This window comes from Sorex araneus, chromosome 1 (genome assembly GCF_027595985.1).
Source record: "Sorex araneus isolate mSorAra2 chromosome 1, mSorAra2.pri, whole genome shotgun sequence".
Taxonomy (NCBI): Eukaryota; Metazoa; Chordata; class Mammalia; order Eulipotyphla; family Soricidae; genus Sorex; species Sorex araneus.
The window spans coordinates 12,098,004-12,120,291 of record NC_073302.1 but is presented as its reverse complement, the minus strand read 5'-3'; the positions used below and the strand labels follow the sequence as shown (position 1 = coordinate 12,120,291).

At 58.7% G+C, this 22,288-nt stretch overlaps 1 protein-coding gene across 3 annotated transcripts in view; it reads left to right on the top strand.

Annotated features, from left to right (window-relative positions):
- GSN (gelsolin) overlaps positions 1–22,288 on the top strand; it is a 63,402-nt gene that overhangs the window by 38,374 nt on the left and 2,740 nt on the right. For all 3 annotated transcript variants that reach the window (XM_055146494.1, XM_055146484.1, XM_055146491.1), the window contains 13 exons: positions 501–655; positions 7,765–7,926; positions 8,598–8,747; positions 9,839–9,928; positions 10,845–10,977; positions 12,351–12,439; positions 12,553–12,768; positions 14,327–14,460; positions 16,233–16,323; positions 18,546–18,716; positions 19,231–19,405; positions 20,634–20,758; positions 20,934–21,011. In XM_055146494.1, coding sequence (XP_055002469.1) covers positions 501–655; positions 7,765–7,926; positions 8,598–8,747; positions 9,839–9,928; positions 10,845–10,977; positions 12,351–12,439; positions 12,553–12,768; positions 14,327–14,460; positions 16,233–16,323; positions 18,546–18,716; positions 19,231–19,405; positions 20,634–20,758; positions 20,934–21,011 — 1,769 coding nt within the window. The remainder of the gene's footprint in view (positions 1–500; positions 656–7,764; positions 7,927–8,597; positions 8,748–9,838; positions 9,929–10,844; positions 10,978–12,350; positions 12,440–12,552; positions 12,769–14,326; positions 14,461–16,232; positions 16,324–18,545; positions 18,717–19,230; positions 19,406–20,633; positions 20,759–20,933; positions 21,012–22,288) is intronic.

Here is a 22,288-nt window from a genome sequence, read left to right as displayed (position 1 = left end):
GCCAGCCAGACCCAGGGCTCAGGAGCCTGCCTGCGGGGGGGGAGGGGTCAGCCCTCAGCGCTGCCCTAGGACAGGTCACGTGATGCCTGTGCCCCATGCCACGTGGACGTGGGTCCCACCCAACCTCAAAGAGTATGGTCCAAACTGGGGTGACCTGGGGACCCTGACCCCCTTTGTGGCTCCCCTGGCCCAGTTCCAGCTGCATTCCCAATGGCCTTTCAAAGGTAGAAGCCTGAACTCAGTGCCACACTTGTCCCCGGCTAGCCTCCGTTTCCCAATCTGTGAAATGGGCCGATGCCCTCCGGTGTAGCTACAGGTGCCGGAAGGCTGAGCGTGAGTTTGGGAAAGGGTCAAGCAAAAGGAAAGTGGGAGAGGGACCAGAGACCGGGATGTTTCCCCCCTTATACACCTGGGTAAAGTGAGGCTCCCCGTGATGCTGGCAGGGCTGTGGGGGTGGGGGTATTCCTGGGGCTCATGCTGCCCGTGGGCGCCCTCCCCAGGCAATGAGTGCAGCCAGGATGAGAGCGGGGCAGCCGCCATCTTCACCGTGCAGCTGGACGACTACCTGAACGGCCGCGCCGTGCAGCACCGCGAGGTCCAGGGCTTCGAGTCCAACACCTTCCTTGGCTACTTCAAAAACAACCTCCGGTACAAGGTGGGTCCCGGGCGGGGTGAGCCGCAAGGCCTCGGCTCTAGATCCCCTGGCCGCTCCCAGCTGTGAGAACTTGGACGCGTCACATAACCTCGAGGAGCCTCTGGTTTCTGTCTCCTTCTTTTGTTTCCTTTTAAAAACGTTTCAAAGTTTTAGGCAGGGGGCCAGAGAGATAGTGCAGTGGGTAGGGTGCTCGTCTTGCAGGCGGCTGACCTGGGTTCGACTCTCTGAGCCACCCCAGAACACCACCAGGAGTAATTCTTGAACGCAGAGCCAGGAGTAACCCCTGAGCATCGCTGGGTGCGGCTCCAAAATGAAACAGAACAACTCGCGGCGCTGAGATTTACAATATTGTTAATGATAGGGGTTCACGCACACAGTGCTCCAACACCACACCCCCACCAGCTCGGACCCCCTCCCCCTTCATCTCACCCTCCCACCCTATCCTCCACCGAGAGCTCCATTCTGAAGGCCAGTTCCCGTGCTGTGTTGCCTTTGGCCACTTGTGCCCACTTTGTTTTTGTATATCCCGCCTGTGAGCGAGATGGTTGTGCCCGTCCCTCTCCTTCTGACTCATTTCCCTGAACATGATGCTCTCCGGCTCTCTCCCCCAGCAGCAAATTGCCTGACTTCACCATTTTTCTTCTCTTTTCTTTTCTTTTTTGGCTTTTGGGTCACACCCAGTGATACACAGGGGTTCCTCCTGGCTCTGCACTCAGGAATTACCCCCTGGCTGTGCTGGGGAGACCATATGGGATGCTGGGAATTGAACTGGGTAGAGCGTTTGCCTTCCACGCGGCTGACCTGGGTTGGTCGCGTGCAAGGAAAACACCCTACCTGCTGTGCTGTCGCTCCAGCCCCTCACCGTTTTCCTGACAGCCGAGTAGTATTCCACTGTGTAGGGGAACCCTTGTTCCTTTAGCCACTCTGTCCCTGGACACTTGGCTGTTGCCAGATTTGGGCCATTGTGACTAATGCTGCAATGAACAGAGGAGTGACAATGCCTTCCTTTCCTATTTTTTTTAAGAGAAGTATGATAATGTTTATTGAAACTGACTTAAGAAAGACATGAGAGGGGCTAGAGCGATAGCACAACGGGGAGGGCATTTGCCTTGCACACGGCCAACCGGGTTCGATTCCCAGCATCCCATATGGTCCCCTGAGCACCACCAGGAGTAATTCCTGAGTGCAGAGCCAGGAGTAACCCCTGTGCATCACCAGGTGTGACGAAAGAAGGGAAAGAAAGAAAGAAAGAAAGAAAGAAAGAAAGAAAGAAAGAAAGAAAGAAAGAAAGAAAGAAAGAAAGAAAGAAAGAAAGAAAGAAAGAAAGAAAGAAAGAAAGAAAGAAAGAAAGAGGAGAGAAAGAAAGGAAGGACAGATTCAGGAGAACATGAGCTTCCCCAGACCGGGGGAAACAGAGACACGGAGATACGCAAGTGAGGTCTGTGTTCCAGGAAGAACGTGGGCTTGAAGAGCAAGCCACGTATCTTTTCTGAAGAGAGTGTTTGGGGTTCTGGTCTTAAACCAGAGAGAAGACCATCCCCGTCATTCATGCCGCCTTCCTCACTCCAGCAGCGAGGACGGTGCCGTGGCTGCCAACGCAGCTTTCCCACTTGCCCACGCCTCGGGGCCTTCTCCTGCTCCTGGTCTCTGGGTTAGCGAGGCTGCAGGGGTGTCCTTCTTCCCCGCCATGTGGAGCTTGGGGTGTTCCCCCCACTGCTGCTCAGCTAGAAAGGGTGAGACAGACAGAGACAGAGAGAGAAGACCCTGGCATGAGGGAAGGTGGTTTCTTTTTGTGTTTTTTTTTTAAAATAATTTCTTAGGTTATCAAATAGGATGGGCTGGAGCAATAGCACAGCGGGTAGGGCATTTGCCTTGCATGCGGCTGACCCAAGTTCGATTCCTCCATCCCTCTCGGAGAGCCCGGCAAGCTACCGAGAGTATCCCGCCTGCACGGCAGAGCCTGGCAAGCTCCTCGTGGCGTATTCGATATGTCAAAACCAGTCACAACAAGTCTCACAATGGAGACGTTACTGGTGCCCACTCTAGCAAATCGATGAGCAACGGGGTGATAGTGATACAGTGATCAAATAGGACAGTATTCCGTTCAAATCATCATACACATTGTTACCAATTAATTACAAATTCCAATGTTCAAGCCATGCATCAGGTGGCTACAGAGATGTTTTTGTTCCAGGAGCAGTTGCCCTCCATTGCAGTTGAGGCAGGGAGTCTGATGTTTCCCGCGGCAAAGAAATTTGGTGCAGAATTTTGAAAACTCTGGGGAAAAAAAAAAAAAAGGTTGAGAACTCTAGAGTTAACGCTGGCCATGTGAATACTTTCCTGGTGAGCTTAGGAATTCTGCACGATGAAAGGACTGTGCTGAGAATAGGAAAAGGGTTGATTGCAGCTCACTGTAACTTTCTCATCATGTTAGTGTAGACTCTGACGGGTTAACCAGGGCCTCATTAAGGCCCCCTGGAGGACTGATCAGGTATTTAAAATGTCCCCTTGATTGCGTTCTTCTTCCTATTCACAAATACCTCCCTGAACTTGAACTCTAAGCGTCTGGGCCAGTCCAGCGCTCTCCCCTGGGTGAGCAGAGGCCAGCTGGAGACTTCTGGAAGCAGCCTGGGCCCCCTAAGCATCTCGTTGCGCTCTGGTTACCGAAGAGCCCGTCGGACCTGCCCTTCAGGCCTGGGGAGAGGATTTAGGGAAGGGCTGGGTTCCCCGGGGAGGGCTCTGCCGTCCCAGGATCCTGATTGGCCCTGAGGAGGAGGGGTCACTCGGGAGGGGATATGGAGGCACAGAGAGGTTAAGCAACCTGGGGTTACACCACGGCCAGTTCAGCCTAGAGCTGGGACCAGGATCTAGATTCTGACTCTGCGCTCTTTCCATGGCACTCACCTGCCTCTCAGGGCCGCAGTCTGTCCTAGAATAGAACAGGGGTCCAGCCGTCTGGGCTGCCGACGTGCTGTGTGACCTTGGATATACCATCGTCCCTCTCTGAGCCAGTGAACCTGCTCAGGAGAAGCCCACACAGGCTGGCGGGTGATGAGGAAGAGCCAGAGAGGGAGAACAAAGAGCTGGGTGTGTCCTGAACTGGGCCTCAGCCTGCCTCCCTGCTGGGTGGCGCGTTTCCTGCAGCCTGTGCAGCGCCCCTGCCTGCCAGTCCGCAGGGCACAGAGCCCGGCCCCAAACACCCCCGAGCACTGCTCCGGAGTGATCTGTCTCTTGGGACGTGCGCCCAATCCCCATCCATCATCCACGCAACAAACATTTATCCCGCCCTGTGGCCTCGGGGGCTGCTTACTGCTGTGTGGACCGGGGCACAGCCGGTGGTGACAGAGTCAGGATTTGAACCCGGGACAGCACAGAGAGGACCCAGGGCGACCGTCTGGTGGGTCTGAGGGAGTTCAGCTGGGGCCTCGGCATCTGTGTGTTTGCCAAGACGGCCCTGAGTGGCGGGGATTGTTCCAGGATGTCTCTGTTCTCTGAGGAATGCACAGGGGCCGGGTGTCACGCTGGGCTCCGACTGGGGGCTTCCATCCCGAAGATGCTGGCCTGGTGTGCACCCTCTGAAAGGCGCTGGCTGCTCCTGACCTTGGCAGGCTCTGCCCAGGGCCTCATTAGTGATAGAAACCCAAGGAGCAGGGCTCCTGGGCAGGACCCGGGCTGCCCCTGGCGGGTGTGAGGAGGCCAGCAGGGTCCTGGAACCCCCAACAAGGGCTGCCCGGAACCTGGCCGGACAGGTCCTGAGACTCCCACATCCTTCAGAGTCACTGCACTGACTCTGTGGTTCCATCCCTCCCCACTCCTCCTCCCCTCCTGCACCCCTTCATCCTGACCCCCAGGAAGGACCCTGAGACCCAGGGGCCGCTCTGAGTCCAGGCAGGCAGTGCCTGATCTAAGATCCCCCAGAGACCCCCAGACCTTCCTATTCTTCCTCCCATTTCTCAGATAAGGAACCCCCCCAAATTTCGAGGCTGGAGGGGACCATCCCTAATCTATGCATTTTACTTTGTTTTATCAAGTTTCACTTTTTTTTTTTAAAGGGACTTTGGCACAAGTGGCCGATCATGTAGCTGGCTGGGCATGTGTGAGTTTGACCCTCTGCCCCCCCATGCCCCCCCACCTGGCACTGCTGGGTGCAACCCTGGCACTTGGCCAGAGCGTGGTTCCTATTTTTTTTAAAGGGGAAACTTTAAGTTTTTATAGATTTGTTTTCACCACCTAGAAGAATGGGCTGGAGCAATAGCACAGTGGGTAGGACGTTTTTCTTGCACGTGGCCAACCCGGGTTCGATTCCTCTGTTCCTCTCGGAGAGCCTGGCAAGGGACTGAGAGTATCCCGCCCACAGGGGAGAGTCTGGTGGCGTACTCGATATGCCAGAAACAGTAGCAAGTCTCACAATGGAGACGTTACTGGTGCCTGCTTGAGCAAATCGATGAACAATGGGGTGACAGTGCCTCAGTGCTACCTGAGAAGAATAGTACCAGCTCATTGTCATATGTCAGGAGCTTAGCTATACAGGTTTCAGTAAAATTTTTATTCTGGGAGGTATACAACACATGGCAATTATTATTTTCTTTATATATTATGCTTGTATATATATATAATATAGGGTATAGAACTATATATAGGTTACATATATAAACTGTAGTGTTAATTTGGAAAGTTTTTAAAAAGTAATTTACCTCACTATATTTTGTCCAAATCATTTACTACTTTCTACTTTCCAAATGATTCAAACACAGAAAACTCAGTCAATCCTAAGATTGTAGTAACATGGCAAAAATAGTTTCTTTTTTGGCGGGGGTCGGGGCGGGGGAGGTCACAACTGGCGATGCACAAGGTTTACTCCTGCCTTTGCACCCAGCAATTACCCCTGGCGGTGCTCAAGGGACCATATGGGATGCTGGGAATCAAACCCAAGTTGACCGCACGCAAGGCAAATGCCCTGCCTGCTGTACTATCACTCTAGCCCCCCAAAATAGTTCTTTTTTAAAATCCACCTCCTTCCCTTCCAGCTCCCAATATGCTTTTATTTTTCTGTTCACTACTCTTCCCAAGTCTAAAGAGATTGGTTAGAGGAGCGAGGTTCAGTGATCAGGAGATACGTGGCCAGAATTGTTAGAAATCGCGTATTCTATCATTTTCTAAGTGTATTGAAACTGAAATGTATGATATAACGCATGCTTCCTTTTGAGGAAGGGGCCACGCCTGGCAGTGCTCGAGGCTCCCTCCTTATTCCGGGAAGGGGGGCTATGGAGACCTTGTGGGATGCCGTAGACTGACTCCAGGCTGACCACGTGACCACACGCAGGTCAAGCGCCCCACCCACTGCACTATCTCCTCGGCCCTGAGCCTGGTTTCAAACGGCTCTTATTTGTCACATGCGCACGTGTGTGTTCCTTGGGACTGCACCCAGGGCGGGACACAGTGAGAGACGTGTGCACCACCAGCTGGCCCCAGCACCCAACGCTTTAACTTTCAACAAGCAAAGTAAAAGGCATGCAAACTTTTATTTAAAAAAAAAAAAAAAAAAGCAAACCGTTTCTCTCTCCCCACATCTTCCCTTGTCTTCATCTCTGAGACATAAGTGCCTGTCTAGCAATTTATTTTTTTTAATTTTTATTTATTATTATTATTATTATTATTATTTTGCTTTTTGGGTCACACCTGGCGATGCACAGGGGTGACTCCTGGCTCTGCACTCAGGAATTACCCCTGGCGGTGCTCAGGGGACCATATGGGATGCTGGGATTTGAACCCGGGTCGGCCGCGTGCAAGGCAAACGCCCTACCCGCTGTGCTATCTCTCCAGCCCCCAATTTATTTTATTTTATTTGGGGGGGTGGTTTGGGGGCCATACCTGGAAATGCTCAGGTCGCCTGCGGGTGAGGGAAGCGCCCTTCCCGCTGTCCTATTGCTGCAGCCCTTTGGAAGCAGCTTTCCAGACCCACCGGCTCGGCCTCCAGCGGAGTGAGGCCGGAGCCTCCTGCGGACGCTCGGGAGTCCCGGGCTGGGAGACCTAGGCGAGCACTGCGCGCGGGCTGAGCGCCTTTAGCCCGCAGTTTCCTTACCCACAGTGGGGTTGATAGTCTCTGCCCCCAGGGCTTCTTTTGCTTGTCCGTCAAGCCGGTGCCCTCACCCCGGCACAAACTTAGTAAGTGGCAGCCTCTGTGGTCAGTGCCAAGTAGGGCTTCACAGTGCCCGGCTGCCCTCCCCACCCGGCCCCCAGCACATGTGCCCTGAAAGCAGGCTCGGAGCAAAGGAACTTTCTGCGAACCTCCCGCCGGTCCCTGCTCAGGCACGTACCAAGAGTGACCATCAGGGGGAGCCCCAACCCCATTCTCCGGCACCGCTTTGCCGCTTTCTGCCTCCCGGAGTGAAACTTAGTGAGCTTGGCAGAGAGAAACCAGGAGGTGGCTCTTACCGCTTCATTCCCACCCGGGTTTGAGGCCCCATGGCTTCATTGCCACTGGTCAATATCAGCAGTGAGAACCCGGGTGAGATCTGAGTCCCCACTGCCCTGTAGTGGGGCGTCCCCCAGAAGACTAAAAGCCCGGCCCGTGGGTGCTTATTCTCAGTTTGCGTCTCTTTGGTGGTGGTAGTGGTGTGTGTGCATCTCCAGGGGTGCTCGCAAAGCCAATAGATTATGCCGACGACCAAATATGGGGCCTAATGCATGATGGCACATGGGGGGGCCTGGTGCATGTCTGCTCCGGCTTCTGGGCCTCCTCCCCTGCCTGACGCATCCGTACTGCACACCCCCCCAGCAGAGGGCTGTGCGCACCCTCTGCTGTCACCCCACCCCAGCAGAAGCAGGCTTGGCCTCACTCTGCGGGGTTTGGTGGCAGAGAGGGTCATCTGGCCTCCCCTCCCCGCTCTGGTCGCCCCCCCAGGGAGGAGGCGTGGCCTCCCCTCCCCCAACGGTCTCCCCTCCCCCCGCAGAAAGGAGGCATGGCCTCCCCTCTCCTCTGACTGTTGCCCCCTCACCCCCCCAGCAGAAAGGAGGCGTGGTCTCCCTCCCCTCTGACTGTCTTCCCCCCACCGCAGAAAGGAGGCGTGGCCTTCCCTCCCCCCTAACTGTCTCCCCTCCCCCCGCAGAAAGGAGGCGTGGCCTCGGGATTCAAGCACGTGGTGCCCAACGAGGTGTCTGTGCAGAGGCTCCTGCATGTCAAAGGGCGGCGCACAGTCCGCGCCACGGAGGTGCCCGTGTCCTGGAACAGCTTCAACAAGGGCGACTGCTTCATCCTCGACCTGGGCAGCGTGAGTCCTGCCCTGCCGCGGAGGGCCCCGGGTCAGGCCCGACTGGGGGTGCGGGTGGACACCCTTGGTCAACACTGGCAAACGCACAGCCAGGCCCTGCGCAGACCCGCTGCCCTGTGCCCCACCCTCAAACTCCTGACGGCCCGTCCCAGTGCCCACTCGGGTGCTCGGGCCTGCTGCAGCCCAGCCCAGGGTTTCCCGCTCCGGAACCTGCACGAGGGACCTGCCCTCCCGTGTCCTGCTTTTGAGGGTCCAGCCACACGGAGGCCGGCCCTCGGCCACTGCCCGTTGACCCGGCCGGCTGTGTCACCACCACTCACGGGCCTTTCTGCTGTTGAGAGCCCTGGTGGCTTCTGGTGTGGGGCCAGTGCTGGTGGACGCGGGGCTGCACCATTGTGCGTGCTCCCTGCTCGGGGCCACTCAGAGGGCGGCGGGGGCAGCGAACCCCAGCCGGACCCTTTCCAGACGCCGGTTCCGTCTCCCGGCCGTGGCAGTTCCACCAAGGGCTTGACTAAGAGGGCAGACACTTGTCCCTCCGAGGCACCCACCCCCTGCCCTGGGCACAGCGCACCCCCTCCGCGCTGGGGTGGACACCTGGGGCCAACAGAGGGGAGGGCCGACCCCACGGCCCGCAGCGTCTCGGCGCGCTCACGCGGGGCCCCGCCTTGCAGGACATCTACCAGTGGTGCGGCGCCGACTGCAACCGCTTCGAGAGGCTGAAGGCCACGCAGGTGTCCAAGGCCATCCGGGACGGCGAGCGCAATGGGCGCGCCCGCGTGCACGTGTCCGAGGAGGGCGCGGAGCCGGAGGCGATGCTCCAGGTATGGAGGCCACACCCCGGGGCGGGCGGGCGCTCAGGGCCTTCCCCGGGGGCTTGGGGTGCGCACCAAGCTGGGGCTTTGGAGGAAGTGGGAAGGAGCCGCACCCTGACACCTCTCAGACTTGGGGGGGCGGGGGTGCTAGGGTCGCAGGATCTGGTCCAGATGGGGCTGGGGCTGGGCGTGCCACCGAGCTGAGGACGAGCATCCTAGCATCTCCCGAGGGCAAGCCTGGTGCAGGAGCTGGCTACAGGCTGACCGGAAACTGCCCCCTTTCCTCTGCCGACCATCTCGGCTCTTCTCTGCCCTCTTAGTCAAGCCCTTGGTGGCACTGCCAGCCACTGTGCTTTGAGCACATAGCAATAGAGGTCAAGTCCCTGGGAAAAGGAGGAGATCAGGAACTCTGCTCCGTGCGACTTGGCTCCTGCTGCTCTGGGGGCAGGAATGGAGGTGGACAGGTTCCAGTTTTTTGATCAACAGCAGGTGGTTCTCAGGAGAGGAGCCCGGCCACCAATTTGACTTGATCTGGGGCAGCGGTGGTGATGGGGATGAGGGGGACAGTGGCTGTGGGAGCCCAGAAAGGAGGTGTGAAAACAGCTCTGCAGCCCCCCGGGGCTGTGTGCAGATCCCTCTGGGCCCCCTCAGCCCCCTGCCCCCCGGGTCTGTGTGCAGAACCTACTTGAGCCCTCGATTCCCTGTGAGTGCAGGTTCCGTGTGTTTCCCCCTCCTCAGAGGGAGCGTGGCTCTGGCTCAGAGCATGCGTGTGAGTATGCTTGTGCGTTACCACATGTGTTTGTAAATATATCTGCATGCACGCATATGTGCACACACGTACATATGTGTATCTACGTGTATGTACCTACATGTATGCCTGTGAGTATACTTGTACATACATGTGTGCCTGCAGGTGTGCATGCATGTGTACATAAATGTGTGTTGTATGTGTGTACTTGAGTGTGCGTGCATGTGTGCGTGCGCATGTGTATGGTCCTTGTCTTGCCTGGACCGGGAGCCCCACTGGGGTCCGGGCCCCCTACCTGTGAAGGGTGAAGGCCACAGCCAACTCCCAGCCACCCTTCCTGCCTCTCCCGCAGGTGCTGGGCCCGAAGCCCACTCTGCCCCCAGGCACCAGCGATGACGTCCAGGCGGACGCGAGCAACCGCAAGCTGGCCAAGCTCTACAAGGTGAGCCCGGCGCTGTCCCTGCGGGTGGGCGGGCCAGTGTTCTCACGGGCTGTGGGGCCTGTGTCGAGCTCTTCCACGGGAGCTGGGGGCCCAGTGGGCCGGGTCCCACAGCAGACGGGGGACATGCGTCTCCCTTTGTCCTCCTGCACGGAGAGGAGAGGATGCAGCTGCGCCGTGTTCAGGCGGGGCTGTGGGCAGCACTGACCCCTCCTCAGGTCTCAGTGTCCTCGTCTGCCGGGGCGCTCAGGCAGTGCGGTCCACTCTGCAGGGCTTCTGGAACTGCATAGAGAAAGGTGCGGGCCCAGTGTGTCCGGAAGATGCTGTGGCAGTGGGGGTGTGGCTGGATTTTGGTGGATTTTTTTCCTCCTTCGGATTTTAAGTCCGAACGAGGCTGATCGTGGGCGCGGGAACCCGCGGCCGAGTTCCGGGAGAAGGGGCCGCTTAGCGCCCGACGCACCCTCCACTCGTTTGTGGTTAGAGAGCGAAGCAGGGCTCAGATGCCATCGCCTCGGCAGCAAACCGCACGATGTTAGTTCTGATTACAAAGTCACACGTCCCCAGGGTTAACAGAAAGCACACCCGTGACTCCAGAATGTTAAAAGCACGAAAGAGCCCAGGCCGGTTCATGAGATGAACTAGGACGCCACCTGCTGGCTCAGCTGCTACAGCACTGTCACTCAGTTATTCAAACCCGCCGGTTTTCTTACTGTTCTGTTTGGTTGCTTTTTGGGACCGCACTCAGCCTTGCTTGGGGGCTCGGTGCTCAGAGGGTGCTCCCAACAGTGCTCAGGGGACCGTGCAGTACCAGGGATAGTTTGTGGGCACACACACAGGTGCTCTGTACCTACTGTTACTGGGGGGCAGGTGGGCTGTGGGAGGGACTCACTCACCAGTGCTCCGCTGCCTTTCCCCGCAGGTCTCCAACAGTGCAGGCTCCATGGCGGTGTCCATGGTGGCCGACGAGAACCCCTTCTCGCAGGGGGCCTTGGGCACCCAGGACTGCTTCATCCTGGACCACGGCAAGAACGGGAAGATCTTTGTCTGGAAAGGTACCCAGCCAGAGGGCCAGGCCTCTCCCAGCCTCTAGGGCCCATGGAAGCCAAGAGTCTCTGGAGAACGCCTTGCAGCTGATAATGCTGTGTGACCCGGGGCACTTTGCGTCACCTCTCTGAGCCCCAGCTGGCTAGCGTTTTTCCCAAGCGTGTCATCCAAATGATTTGTGTTTATTTGGGGGCCACACCCAGCGGTGCTCAGGGCTTGCTCTTGACTCTGTGCTCAGGCATCCCTCCTGGCGGGGCCTAGGGAACCACAGGGGAACCCAGATAGGCTGAGTGCAAGGCAAGCACCCTGTCCTCTAGCACTACATCTCTGGCACCTCAAAGTCACTTTTGAAGAGTGTCACTGGCATTAGGATACAGGCACCGTTCTCGGGTCACTAAGTGTCAGAGGGACCAGGGAGAGACGGTCCGGGACTGGATCACGTGCTTAATATGCTCGAGGCCCCGAGTTTAACCCCCAGCACCACCACCTTCCCTCCCAGTGCCTCTGGGGGTGACCCCAGTGTCCCCCAGCTGTGGGACTGAGCACCACGGCATCGTTACTCCCCAGCACTGACCCTCTGTCCTGGCCACGGGTCACCAGGAGTGACCTCCAAGATCCCCGAGCCTTGCTTAGGAGACCCCCGCAAACCTTTATGGGCGGCCGTGGAGTTAAGTCACTGTGGGGGGCGGGGGGGAGCGTGTTTCTCACAGGGCCTAGAGGCGCCTCAAAACTACTGTCTGCTGAGCCTTTCTTGAGGGCACCGTGGTAGATCTGGGGAATGTGGTGCTCGAGGCCTCAGTGGGGGTCCTGTGGGATTGTTTTGGGGGGGCTGCAGTAAAATGTGGGCCCAGACGTTTCTGAGGGGCCCCCTGGGCAATCCTTTTCTGATGGCCCCTGGCCAGTGCAGGGGGAGAAGGAGAGGGGCAGGCTCGGCCCTCGGGCTGCATCACCGGGGTTTCCCGGCCCCGTGGCCTGGCCACGGAAGGGCTGGTGCCAGTGAGTGAGGAAGTGTCAGGTGCTTGGGGCCAGGCAGCCTCAGACTAGCGGGGAGCCCCCTGCCCTGGCCACAGCCTGCGGATGGGGGGCTGAGTGTCTGCAAGGCCTTCTTGGCTTTCAGCAAGGCCCCCCACAGCTGCCCACCTCGGGCTGCTCTGTGTAAAGCAGCTGAGGTAACAGCGGGCTCTCTGACGGGGCCCTCTGTGTCCACATGCTCAGTGGGTGGAGCCCAAGGGTTGTGATGGCCTCCTGGCTGGACTCAGAGCGGTCAGCTCTGGGGGGGTCTCTGGCACCCCAGCCTGAGAAGAAGAGATCTGGGGACCCTGGAAGCCGGGCCTAGCGCTGACCCAAGTTCCCCTCCGTCCTCTGGCCCGGCTGACCGCAGGCAGGCAAGCCAACACGGAGGAGAGAAAGGCCGCCCTCAAGACCGCGTCCGAGTTCATCTCCAAGATGGACTACCCCAAGCACACCCAGGTGAGCCCGGAGCCCCACGGGGCTGCACCCCCCCCCCGCCTGCATAGTGGATCTGGCACCCCGAAAGCCCGGTTTGGGGAGCCACCTCCGACCCCCTCACTCACCCCTCCCAGGTCTCCATCCTCCCCGAGGGCGGCGAGACCCCACTGTTCAAGCAATTCTTCAAGAACTGGCGGGACCCCGACCAGACGGACGGCCCAGGCCTGGCTTACCTCTCCAGCCACATCGCCAACGTGGAGCGCGTGCCGTTCGACGCGGCCACCCTGCACACGTCCACCGCCATGGCCGCCCAGCATGCCATGGTTGACGACGGCACAGGCCAGAAGCAGGTGCTGGGGCCGGGGTGTGGGCGCGGGGCCGGGCGCGCGCTCTGCGCTCTGGCTCTGAGAGGGGAGAGCCGTGGTTGGTCTGAATTTGCTCTGCCTGCATACCCTGGGTGCCTACTGTGTGCACAGTCCTGAGTGTCCAGCACCCAGTGGGATAGGGGGTGAGAATCACAGCCGCACACTCAGGGGGAGAGGCGAGGAGCCCGAGGGCAGGTTGGGTCAAAGGGCAGAGGGTGGGTGGGGGGTCACAGAGACCTTCCTTCCTTGGGGGATGTGGAGGGAGGAGGGTGGGCAGGGAGCTGTCCCCACTTTCTCGGTGCTGATGGACTCTGCATGGTGGACCCTTGCAAGTCGTGTCCGAGCCGACAGACTTGGTCCTGGGAGCAGTGGGGGCTGCCCTGTCCCTGAAGGGGCCCGACCCGTGGCAGGATCTGCTCTGTGCTCGGGAGACGCCCTGTGAAAACTGTGCGGAGGGGAATGAAGCTTGGGACCCCCCCCAAGTGGGTGCTCAGCACTCGGGGACTGAGGCATCCTTGAGACAGGGGCGGTCACGGGGAAGGTGGAAAGGTGTGCGGTGGGGCTCAGAGGGGGTAGCAGGCTGGTTCCACTTCTGGTCAACACCGATTCCGCTCCACATGAGGGACAGACGTTCCCATTTATTTGTAATTGGTTTGTCCTTGCTCAGCGGAAGGGGACGATGATAAAAATGGTTAGGGTGGGGTTGTCCCTAAAAACTCTGGCTCCCTGTATCTATGACCGAGTGATTAAGAGTGATTACTCACTTCTTAACCCGTTTGAGTTTAACTTTCTTCACCTGTAAAATGGGGGAGGGGGGAAGGTCAGCATGGAGGGGGTGAATCCACCCCATCACCTTCCAGAACTTTCCAGGCACAGAGATTCTGGGATGCTAGCTCCCTGCACTTGGAAGGTCAGTGACTCACAGAGCCAGCAGGTGGCGCTGTAGAGACTTTCACTCTGAAGACCCCTCCCGATGGGATTGAGGGTCGCGTAGGCGGGATGTATAAAATCCAGACAGTTTGGCAGCGAATTCCATCATGATGCAGGCAACTCACAGGAAGCATCATGCTGTGACTAAGGGTAGCTGCTGTCTGCAGAGAGGGCAGCCTGGGCCGGGCGCTGGGCTAGCCCCTCGTGAATAAACTCACGCCTGGTCCTCACGCCAGCCCAGCCAGGCAGGGGCCTTTATTGATCCCAATTTCAGAGGAGGACCGGAGGCATCTTAGTCTAAGCCGCTTGTTGGAAGTCGCATCTTCCAGCCAGGAGACCTGCTAGAGCTACATCCCATCCACCAGGATGCCCTTAAGCCCTCATGGGTCGGACTCGCTAAACTCCTGTTCTGAAATACCCCCCTGGCCACATCCCTCCAGGACCCAGCCTGGGAGGCCTGGGCTTGAATCCCCGTGACCCCGCAATTGCAGGGGTGTGATTCCCACTTCCATTTGAAGCCGGTGGCGGCAGGGAAACACACAGCCGCGCTCGGGGTGGTGAGCGGGGGGTGCAGGGCAACCGGCCACGCCCGAGCACAGCTTTGCCCTCGCAGATCTGGAGAATTGAAGGTTCCGACAAAGTGCCCGTGGACCCGTCCACGTACGGGCAGTTCTACGGCGGCGACAGCTACATCATCCTCTATAACTACCGTCACGGCGGCCGCCAGGGACAGATCATCTACAACTGGTGAGTGTCGCCACTGTGCTGACGGGGGGCGGGGGGCTGGTGCTGGCTGGGTGCTGAGCTTGGTCACAGGTCGGGGGCAGGGCTGAGGGCGGTGAGCCCCTGAACGCCGACAGCCACCTTGATGGAAAAGGCTCTTCCCAATGGGGACGCCCTGTCCAGGATGTAAGCCAGAGGCCCACTGGCATTTAGCCCTCCTGTTTCTCGTCTGTGGCATCCCCCGTCTTTCCTTCCCTTTCCCGACCTCGACCCCGGGGAGGAGAACTGGCCAGTGATTTTATAGAATATCTTTCTTTGGTAATTGCATACAGGTGGAACAAAGTTTAAAGGCCGACTTTTTTTTTTCCTTTTGGGTCAATCTGGCAATGCACTCAGGAATGCACTCATGGCGGTGCTCAGGGGACCATATGGGATGCTGGAAATCGAACCCGGGTTGGCTGCGTGCAAGGCAAATGCCCTACCCGCTGTGCTATTGCTCCAGCCCCAAAGGCAGACATTTTATTTTATTTTATTTTATTGTTATTTTTAAATTATTTTTTTACAGACTTACAGGTTTTCATGCTTACATTTCAGTCATACAGTGATCGAGTGCCCATCCCTCCACCAGTGCCCATTTTCCACCACCAATGGTCCCAGCATCCCTCCCACCACCCCCACCCTGTTCCCTTCACCCCATCCCGCCTCTGTGGCAGGGTATTCCCTTTTGTTCTCTCTATTTGGGTGTTGTAGTTTGCTACAGAGGTATTAAGTAGGCATCTTGTTCGGTCTATAGTCTATTTTCAGCCCGTATCTCCCATCCCTAGTGGGCCCGCCTAGCACCCTTTGCTTGGTGATCCCTTCTCTATCAGAGCTGCTTCTTCACCTAGCATGTGAGGTCAGCTTCCAAGCTGTGGAGTGCTCCTCTTGGTACTTATCTCTACTATTCTTGGGTGTTAGTCTCCCATTCTGTTACTTTATATTTCACAAATGAGTGCAATCTTTCTGTGTCTGTCCCTCTCTTTCTGACTCATTTCACTTAACATGATACTTTCCATGTCAAAGGCAGACGTTTTAGAAAATTAATGCAGCGGCATATTGAGGTGTCTGCTTGCGTATATAGGACGCACTTGTGGGTTAAGGGAAGTTTCGACGTATCGAGAGGTAAGCCAGAATGCCAGGCTTCCCTTGCCCTGCAGCCCCGAGCCACCGCGGGCCTCTTGGTTTCCTCTGCACACACGCCTCTGCACCAGCCCGCATGCGGCTAAGTCCACTGAGGTCTTTTCCTGCTCAGGCCCCAGTTTCCACCCCAAGAGCTGTGCTGGTTAATTATCTTTCTCCATCTTTGAATCAAGTCCTAGCGCCTTCTCTCGTGGGCTGAGCTAGCCTGTTCCCAAGTGATGCTCTTCGGATGAGGAAGTCCACTGGGTTTTAAGAAAAAGAATCGGGGGGAGGGGTCTGTCCCCACAGATGCTCCACGACTACTCCCAGCAGTGCTCAGGAGACGATGCGGTGCCGGGACTAGCACCCAGGGCTGCTCCGTGCAAGGCACGAGCTCTGTCCCTCGGTGCCGTCTGCTCAGCCCTGAGTCCACTGGGTTTCCCCAGACCTGGACAAGGTGGCCAGATGCTGAGCTGGGGTGTGACTTGTGGGGTTGCTTCCTCCTCTGGGGGTTCTTGGGCACCGCTTTGCCCTGTCTGGGACTCAGTTTCACTACCTATAATCTAGGGCTCTGTGGGCTTCTGCGGCCCAGGGCAAGGAGCTGTGGGCAGAGAGTGCTGAGTCACTTCCTCTTCTAGGCAGGGTTCCCAGTCCACCCAGGATGAGGTTGCTGCGTCTGCCATCCTGACTGCCCAGCTGGATGAGGAACTGGGAGGAACCCCTGTCCAGGTGAGCATGGTCCACTGCCCCCTGAGAGTGATACCGGGTTTAGGTCACCCACCCACCCATCCATCCATCCATCCATCCATCCATCTGTCTGTCCACCCATTCATCTGTCCACCCATCCACCCGTCCACCCATCCATCTACCTATCCATCCATTCATCTCTCTGTCCATCCATCCGTCCATTCATTCATTTATCCATTCATTCCTCTGTCCACCCATCATGCGTTCAATCATCTGTCCATCTGTCCACTTGTTCATTCATCTGTTCGTCTGTCCATCTCTCCATCCACCCATCCATGCATCCATCTGTCCATCTGTCCATCACCATATGTCCATAACTCCATCCCTCCGTCCATATATCCATTCGTCTGTCCACCTGTCGTATCCATCCATCTCCCCATCCATCATCTATACAGGATGCTCATGGATCCAACACCAGGACTGCAGCCCTGAGCACAGAGACCTTCTCCCGCCCACTGGGTCTAGGTTCTTGAGGGTGGGGAGCGGGAGGGAGTCAGCAGACACAGCCCCGTGGGTGGGGAATCGTGGGTACCGGGTGTGAGAAGGACACGTGAGGGGAGATGGCTGAGAGCAGTGGGTGAGGCTGGCTGGGAACAGTCAGGAAGGGACAGGGAGCCGCCCTGTGGGCTTTGAACCCTTCCTGTCTGAGTGCCTGGCCAGATCTGAGCCTCGCTGTCCAGTGGGTTCTCACACTGGGCCTCACAGCAAGACGGTCAGACGGTCAGGGTGAAGTCTTCGCCTTTGAAAAGTCTGCAAAAGGGACTTTTTCTTGGTCTGCACTAAGCCCCTTAAGGAGTGTGTATGTGCGTGTGTGTGTGTGTGTGTGTGTGTGTGTGCGTGCATGCATGCGCGTGCGCGTGTTTGTGTGTGTGTGTGTGTGTGTGTGTGTGTGTGACCTGAGAACAGAGGGACATTGCTGAGTGATAAGTCTGATGTGAGGGGCCTTGGGAGGTGGTTCTAGCCCAGTGTGGGACCCTGGAGGCCAGTGAGGGAAGTGGGGGGGAGAGGCCAAGCTCCTGCCTCCTCTCACCCCTGCAGCAGGCTGGGTCCAGATCCAGGGTTGGGTGCCAGGCGCTTGTGGGGTCCATCCTGGGGTTGATCTACAGCCCTGGGGGCAGCCTCCAGGACCCCACAAAGGAGGAGCCTGAGAAGTGGAGGCAGGTGCCTGGATTGTCCCTGCCAGGGGCGCTGGGCTCTGTGCTCCATGGAAGCAGAGGCTGTGCCGAGGGCATCCCGGTGCCCCCGCACACAGCTAGGGGGCCACGCCTGGTGCCCCCGCACACGGTTAGCTAGGGGACCACGCCTGGTGCCCCCCACACACACGGTTAGCTAGGGGGCCACGCCTGGTGCCCCACACACACACGGTTAGCTAGGGGGCCACGCCTGGTGCCCCCCCACACACACGGTTAGCTAGGGGGCCACACCTGGTGTATGAAAGGTGGGTGCACAGATGGTCTAGTCTGTCATAGACCTTCTTGCCCCCCAACCCGCCCCAGACTCCAAAAGCAGCGTTGTCTGGGGCCCTGGGGGTCCTCCAGGTCTGACGCATAGACACAGACACACACAGGCACACACAAGCACACAGACGCACAGACACACATAGATACACAGAGGCACTTAGACTCCCAGATGCACATAGACACACAGACACACACATATGTGCAGAGACACACCGACACATATAGGTGCATACTTACAGATGCACATAGGTCCACACACACAGACACACAGACCCACGCAGATGCACACACAGACCCACACAGGTGCACAGACACGTATACACAGATATGCACAGACACACAGACAGACAAGCGCACTTAGATTCACAGACACAGACACACACATACATATATGCAGAGACACACAGACACACACATATGTGCAGAGACACACCGACACATATAGGTGCATACCTACAGACACACATAGGTGCACACACACAGACACATAGACCCACACAGGTGCACAGACACGCAGACACAGAAATGCACAGACACACAGACACACAAGCGCACTTAGACTCACAGGCACACACATACATATATGCAGAGACACACAGGCACACACATACATATACACAGAGACACACAGACACACACAGACATACCTGTATGTGGGTGGGCGCGGGCCTGCTGACGGGGAGGGCCGGTGAGCTGGGCCCTTCGGAACTGACCCCTCTCCCACCTGCCCTCTCTCTCGACCAGAGCCGCGTGATCCAGGGCAAGGAGCCCGCCCACCTCATGAGCCTGTTTGGCGGGAAGCCCATGATCATCTACAAGGGGGGCACCTCCCGCGAGGGCGGGCAGACGGCCCCCGCCAGCACCCGCCTCTTCCAGGTCCGGGCCAACAGCGCAGGAGCCACCCGTGCCGTGGAGGTAACGCACCCCCTCCCCCCTCCGAAGACACGTGTCTGTGTCCCTCCGCCCCAGCACCTGGGGTGGATGTCTCAGGCCTGCCCCTGTCGCCCGAATGCCCAGTGCTCCTTGCATGCCTCCCGCCCCGGGCAAGCTCCCTCCTTCCCAGGCAGCGCCTCTGTCCCCATCTGGGGGCAGCTCAGGGCCACATCCCACCTGGCGGCTCCTCCTTTCAGACCTGGATCCTCCAGGAGATCTTGAGCTGTCGTAGGAGGAGAGTGCAACTCTCACCTCCTTGCTCCTAGGCGCCCTGCTTCTGTTAATGCAGCCCAGGCTTCCAGCGCTTCTATGGGGCATCAGGCAGAAAGAGGGTTATTTCGGCCCCTCTGTGTGCAGAGTCGGTGCCCTCCACTGGGGCGGCCTGTGCCCCTGTGTGTCCACCCCTCCCCCGAGTGTCCATCCTGCCCAAGTCCCCTGGGCTGTGGAGGAGGGGGTTCACATCTGACTCCCGCTGCCTGGCTCTCCACCCGCACAGATCATGCCCAAGGCCGGCATGCTCAACTCCAACGATGCCTTTGTCCTGAAAACGCCCTCTGCCGCCTACCTGTGGGTGGGGGCCGGGGCCAGCGAGGCGGAGAAGCGGGGGGCCGAGGAGCTGCTCCGGGTGCTGCGGGCCCAACCGGTGCAGGTGGCAGAAGGCAGCGAGCCAGGTAGGTGAAGGGCCGAGGGTCCGGGGCTCCCGGGGTCCTGCACCCACCCTCTGTGTGTGTGTGGGAGGGGAGAGCTCGGCCTCACCCCTCCTCTCTGCTCACATGGGAGGGAGGGAGACCCCCAGGAGGTGGAGCAGGCTCGGCTCTGGGCCCTGGGAGGGTGGCGGCAGGGGCGGACCCCTCCCACAACGTGTCCCCCCCGCCCCGGCGGGATCTCCGTGGCCAGAAAGGTCGGACTGGCTCCGTTTTCAGAACATAGGTCTGGGATGACTTCTTTCGGGGGGATTAGGGGCAAACCCGTCTGCCCAGGGGATTACTCCTGGCTCTGTGCTCAGGGACTTGCTCCCGGCAGGGGTCGGGGGAGCCTGTGGGATGCTGGCAATTAAACCGGGTGGGCTGCACCCAAGGCTGACGCCCTCGGGTGCGCTTCCTCTCCGGCCCTGGGGATGGCGACTCTGTTGCTGTTGTCTGGTTGTGTTCTGTGCTCCTGGCTTGCTCCCGGCTCTGCGCTCAGGAATCTCTCCCGGTGGGGCTCAGGGGACCCTGTGGGCTGCCGGGGATCGAACCCGGGTCAGCTGCGTGCCCGGCGAGCGCCCTCCCCGCTGTACTGTGCTTTCTCTCTGGCCCCAGAAACGGCTCCCAAGGCCTTGGTCTCTCTGCTCTCGCTGTGACCCGGTGCCCTCCTGCCTGGGGGTGGCTGGAAAGGGCACGGCGGGTCCGAGGCGGCAGCTCAGACGCTGCTGAGAGGCGGGCCCTGCCCTGTGTCAGCCCCAGGCCCGAGGCACGTACTGGGTGGGGGCAGGCAATACGACGGGGCGGGGGGGGAATGGATGAGGACGAGGGGTTGCCCCCTTCACTGGGCCTCAGCTAATGGATCTCCGCCTGGCCGCAGAGGACTGGGGGTCTGAGTCGGACCAGCTCTGCAGCCTGGCTTGCGCGCTGCACTCTCTCACTGTGCAGCGCTGGGTGAATCGCTCCACCTCTCTGAGCTCACTCGGTGCCTGTGTCCAGGTGGCAGTGATTAGCCGACGACAGGAGCCGGAAGGAGTTGTGGCTGTGTGTCTCCTGCCAAGTCTGCCCTCTCTGGGTCCTTTCTTTCATGGCCTTCCGTTGCCTCTGGGCCCTCCTTGGCCCCGGGGTCTCAGGGGGCCAGCTGTGTGTGCAGGGGCTGGGGACAGGGCCCTGGGGACGGGCTTCAGCTGGTGATGGGTGTGTCCTCCCTTCACAGACAGCTTCTGGGAGGCCCTGGGTGGGAAGACCCAGTACCGCACGTCCCCACGGCTGAAGGACAAGAAGATGGACGCCCACCCGCCGCGCCTCTTCGCCTGCTCCAACAAGATCGGACGCTTTGTGGTGAGTCCCCATGGAGGTCACGACCTCAACTGGGGGTGGGGGAAGGGCATGGAGGAGGGTCCCAGCAGCTGGACAGGGCTCAGAGTCCAGGAAGGCGCCCCCTGCTGGCCAGAGCCCCACTGCAGCCCCTCCCTCCCCTGGGCTGGAGTCCTGACTCCCCCTGTGCCTCCCCCAGATCGAAGAGGTCCCTGGCGAGCTCATGCAGGAAGACCTGGCCACTGATGACGTCATGCTCCTGGATACCTGGGACGAGGTGGGTGACGGACGGGTGTGGCTGGGAAAGTCCTGCCGCTGCTTCTAGTGAGGAACTGGGCCTCAGCCTTGGTTTCTCACCCGCGTGCTTGGGTGGGCTGGGCCCCAGGCTGCCGGCTCCCATGGGTTGCGGGGGAGGTGGGTGAAGTCACCTCGCCAAATGGGGCAGGACTGCAAGCCCGGTGGCCAGCACTCCCCCCCACTGTCCCACCCCCACCCCCAGCCAGCTCGGAGCACTGTGTGCTGGAGGGTGTGAAAAGTCTCTCCTGCATCTGGGAAGTTTCCAGACTGTTTCCACTTTGCCCCTCGGGAAGGCTGTTGTGTGGGATTTGATGGGGAGAGAAGCCCCCTCATTCATCCATGGGCCGGGCAGCCGCTTTGTGCCAGGCGGGCCAAAGCCGTCAGAAAGGCGGCCCATTGGGGCTGGAGTGATAGCACAGCAGGGAGGGCGTCTGCCTTGCACGTGGCCAACCCAGGTTTGAATCCCAGCATCCCATATGGTCCCCAGGAGTAAGTCCTGAGTGCAGAGCCAGGAGTAATCCCTGTGCATCGCCAGGTGTGACCCAAAAAGCAAAAAAAGCAAAAAAAAAAAAAAAAAGACGGCCTGGCCCCGCCCTCGGGCCCTTCTGCACCGGGGTGGAGGCAGCAGGGGCTGTCCGTGGCCTTTCCCAGCTAGTTTGCTTCTCCCAGAGCCTTCGGGTCTAGACAGCAAGGCCCCACCAGGCGTGAACCCACCCCTGCTCCCAGGCTGCTCAAGGGACACCCCAGGTGGGGGCTGTGTAAGTTCTCGGCTTGACACATGAGCCATCACCACTCATGGCCACAATCACCTGTGCGGTCAGCTGTTGATTCATTCCCTCCGATGATTTGGTAGAGCAGGACCATCCCCCCAGAAAAGTGCAGGGATCTTTCCGTGAGAGAAAGATCACAGCCCCTCGGGGAGGCTTCCGGTTGGCCGGGGAACATGGTTGGCGTGGTCTGATCTCACCGCGGCAGGGGCTCTTGGAAGCAGCGTTCTAGTTACTGTGGCTATTTGGTCACATCAGCTAGACTCAGTGTCCATGTGTGCAGCTGGTCAGAGCTCAGACGAGCTGGTGGTGGGGAACTGTTTGGTTCCAAGGCTCTGAGCCAGGCCGGCCCAGACACAGACAGCTGCCGGGAGAGTGTCCAGGCCGACGAGGGGCAAAATCACGCTGCGCTGTGAGCTTGGCCACTCATTGATTTTTAAGGCATAATTTATTAAGATTATAGTTATTTTTTTAAGATTTTATTATGTAT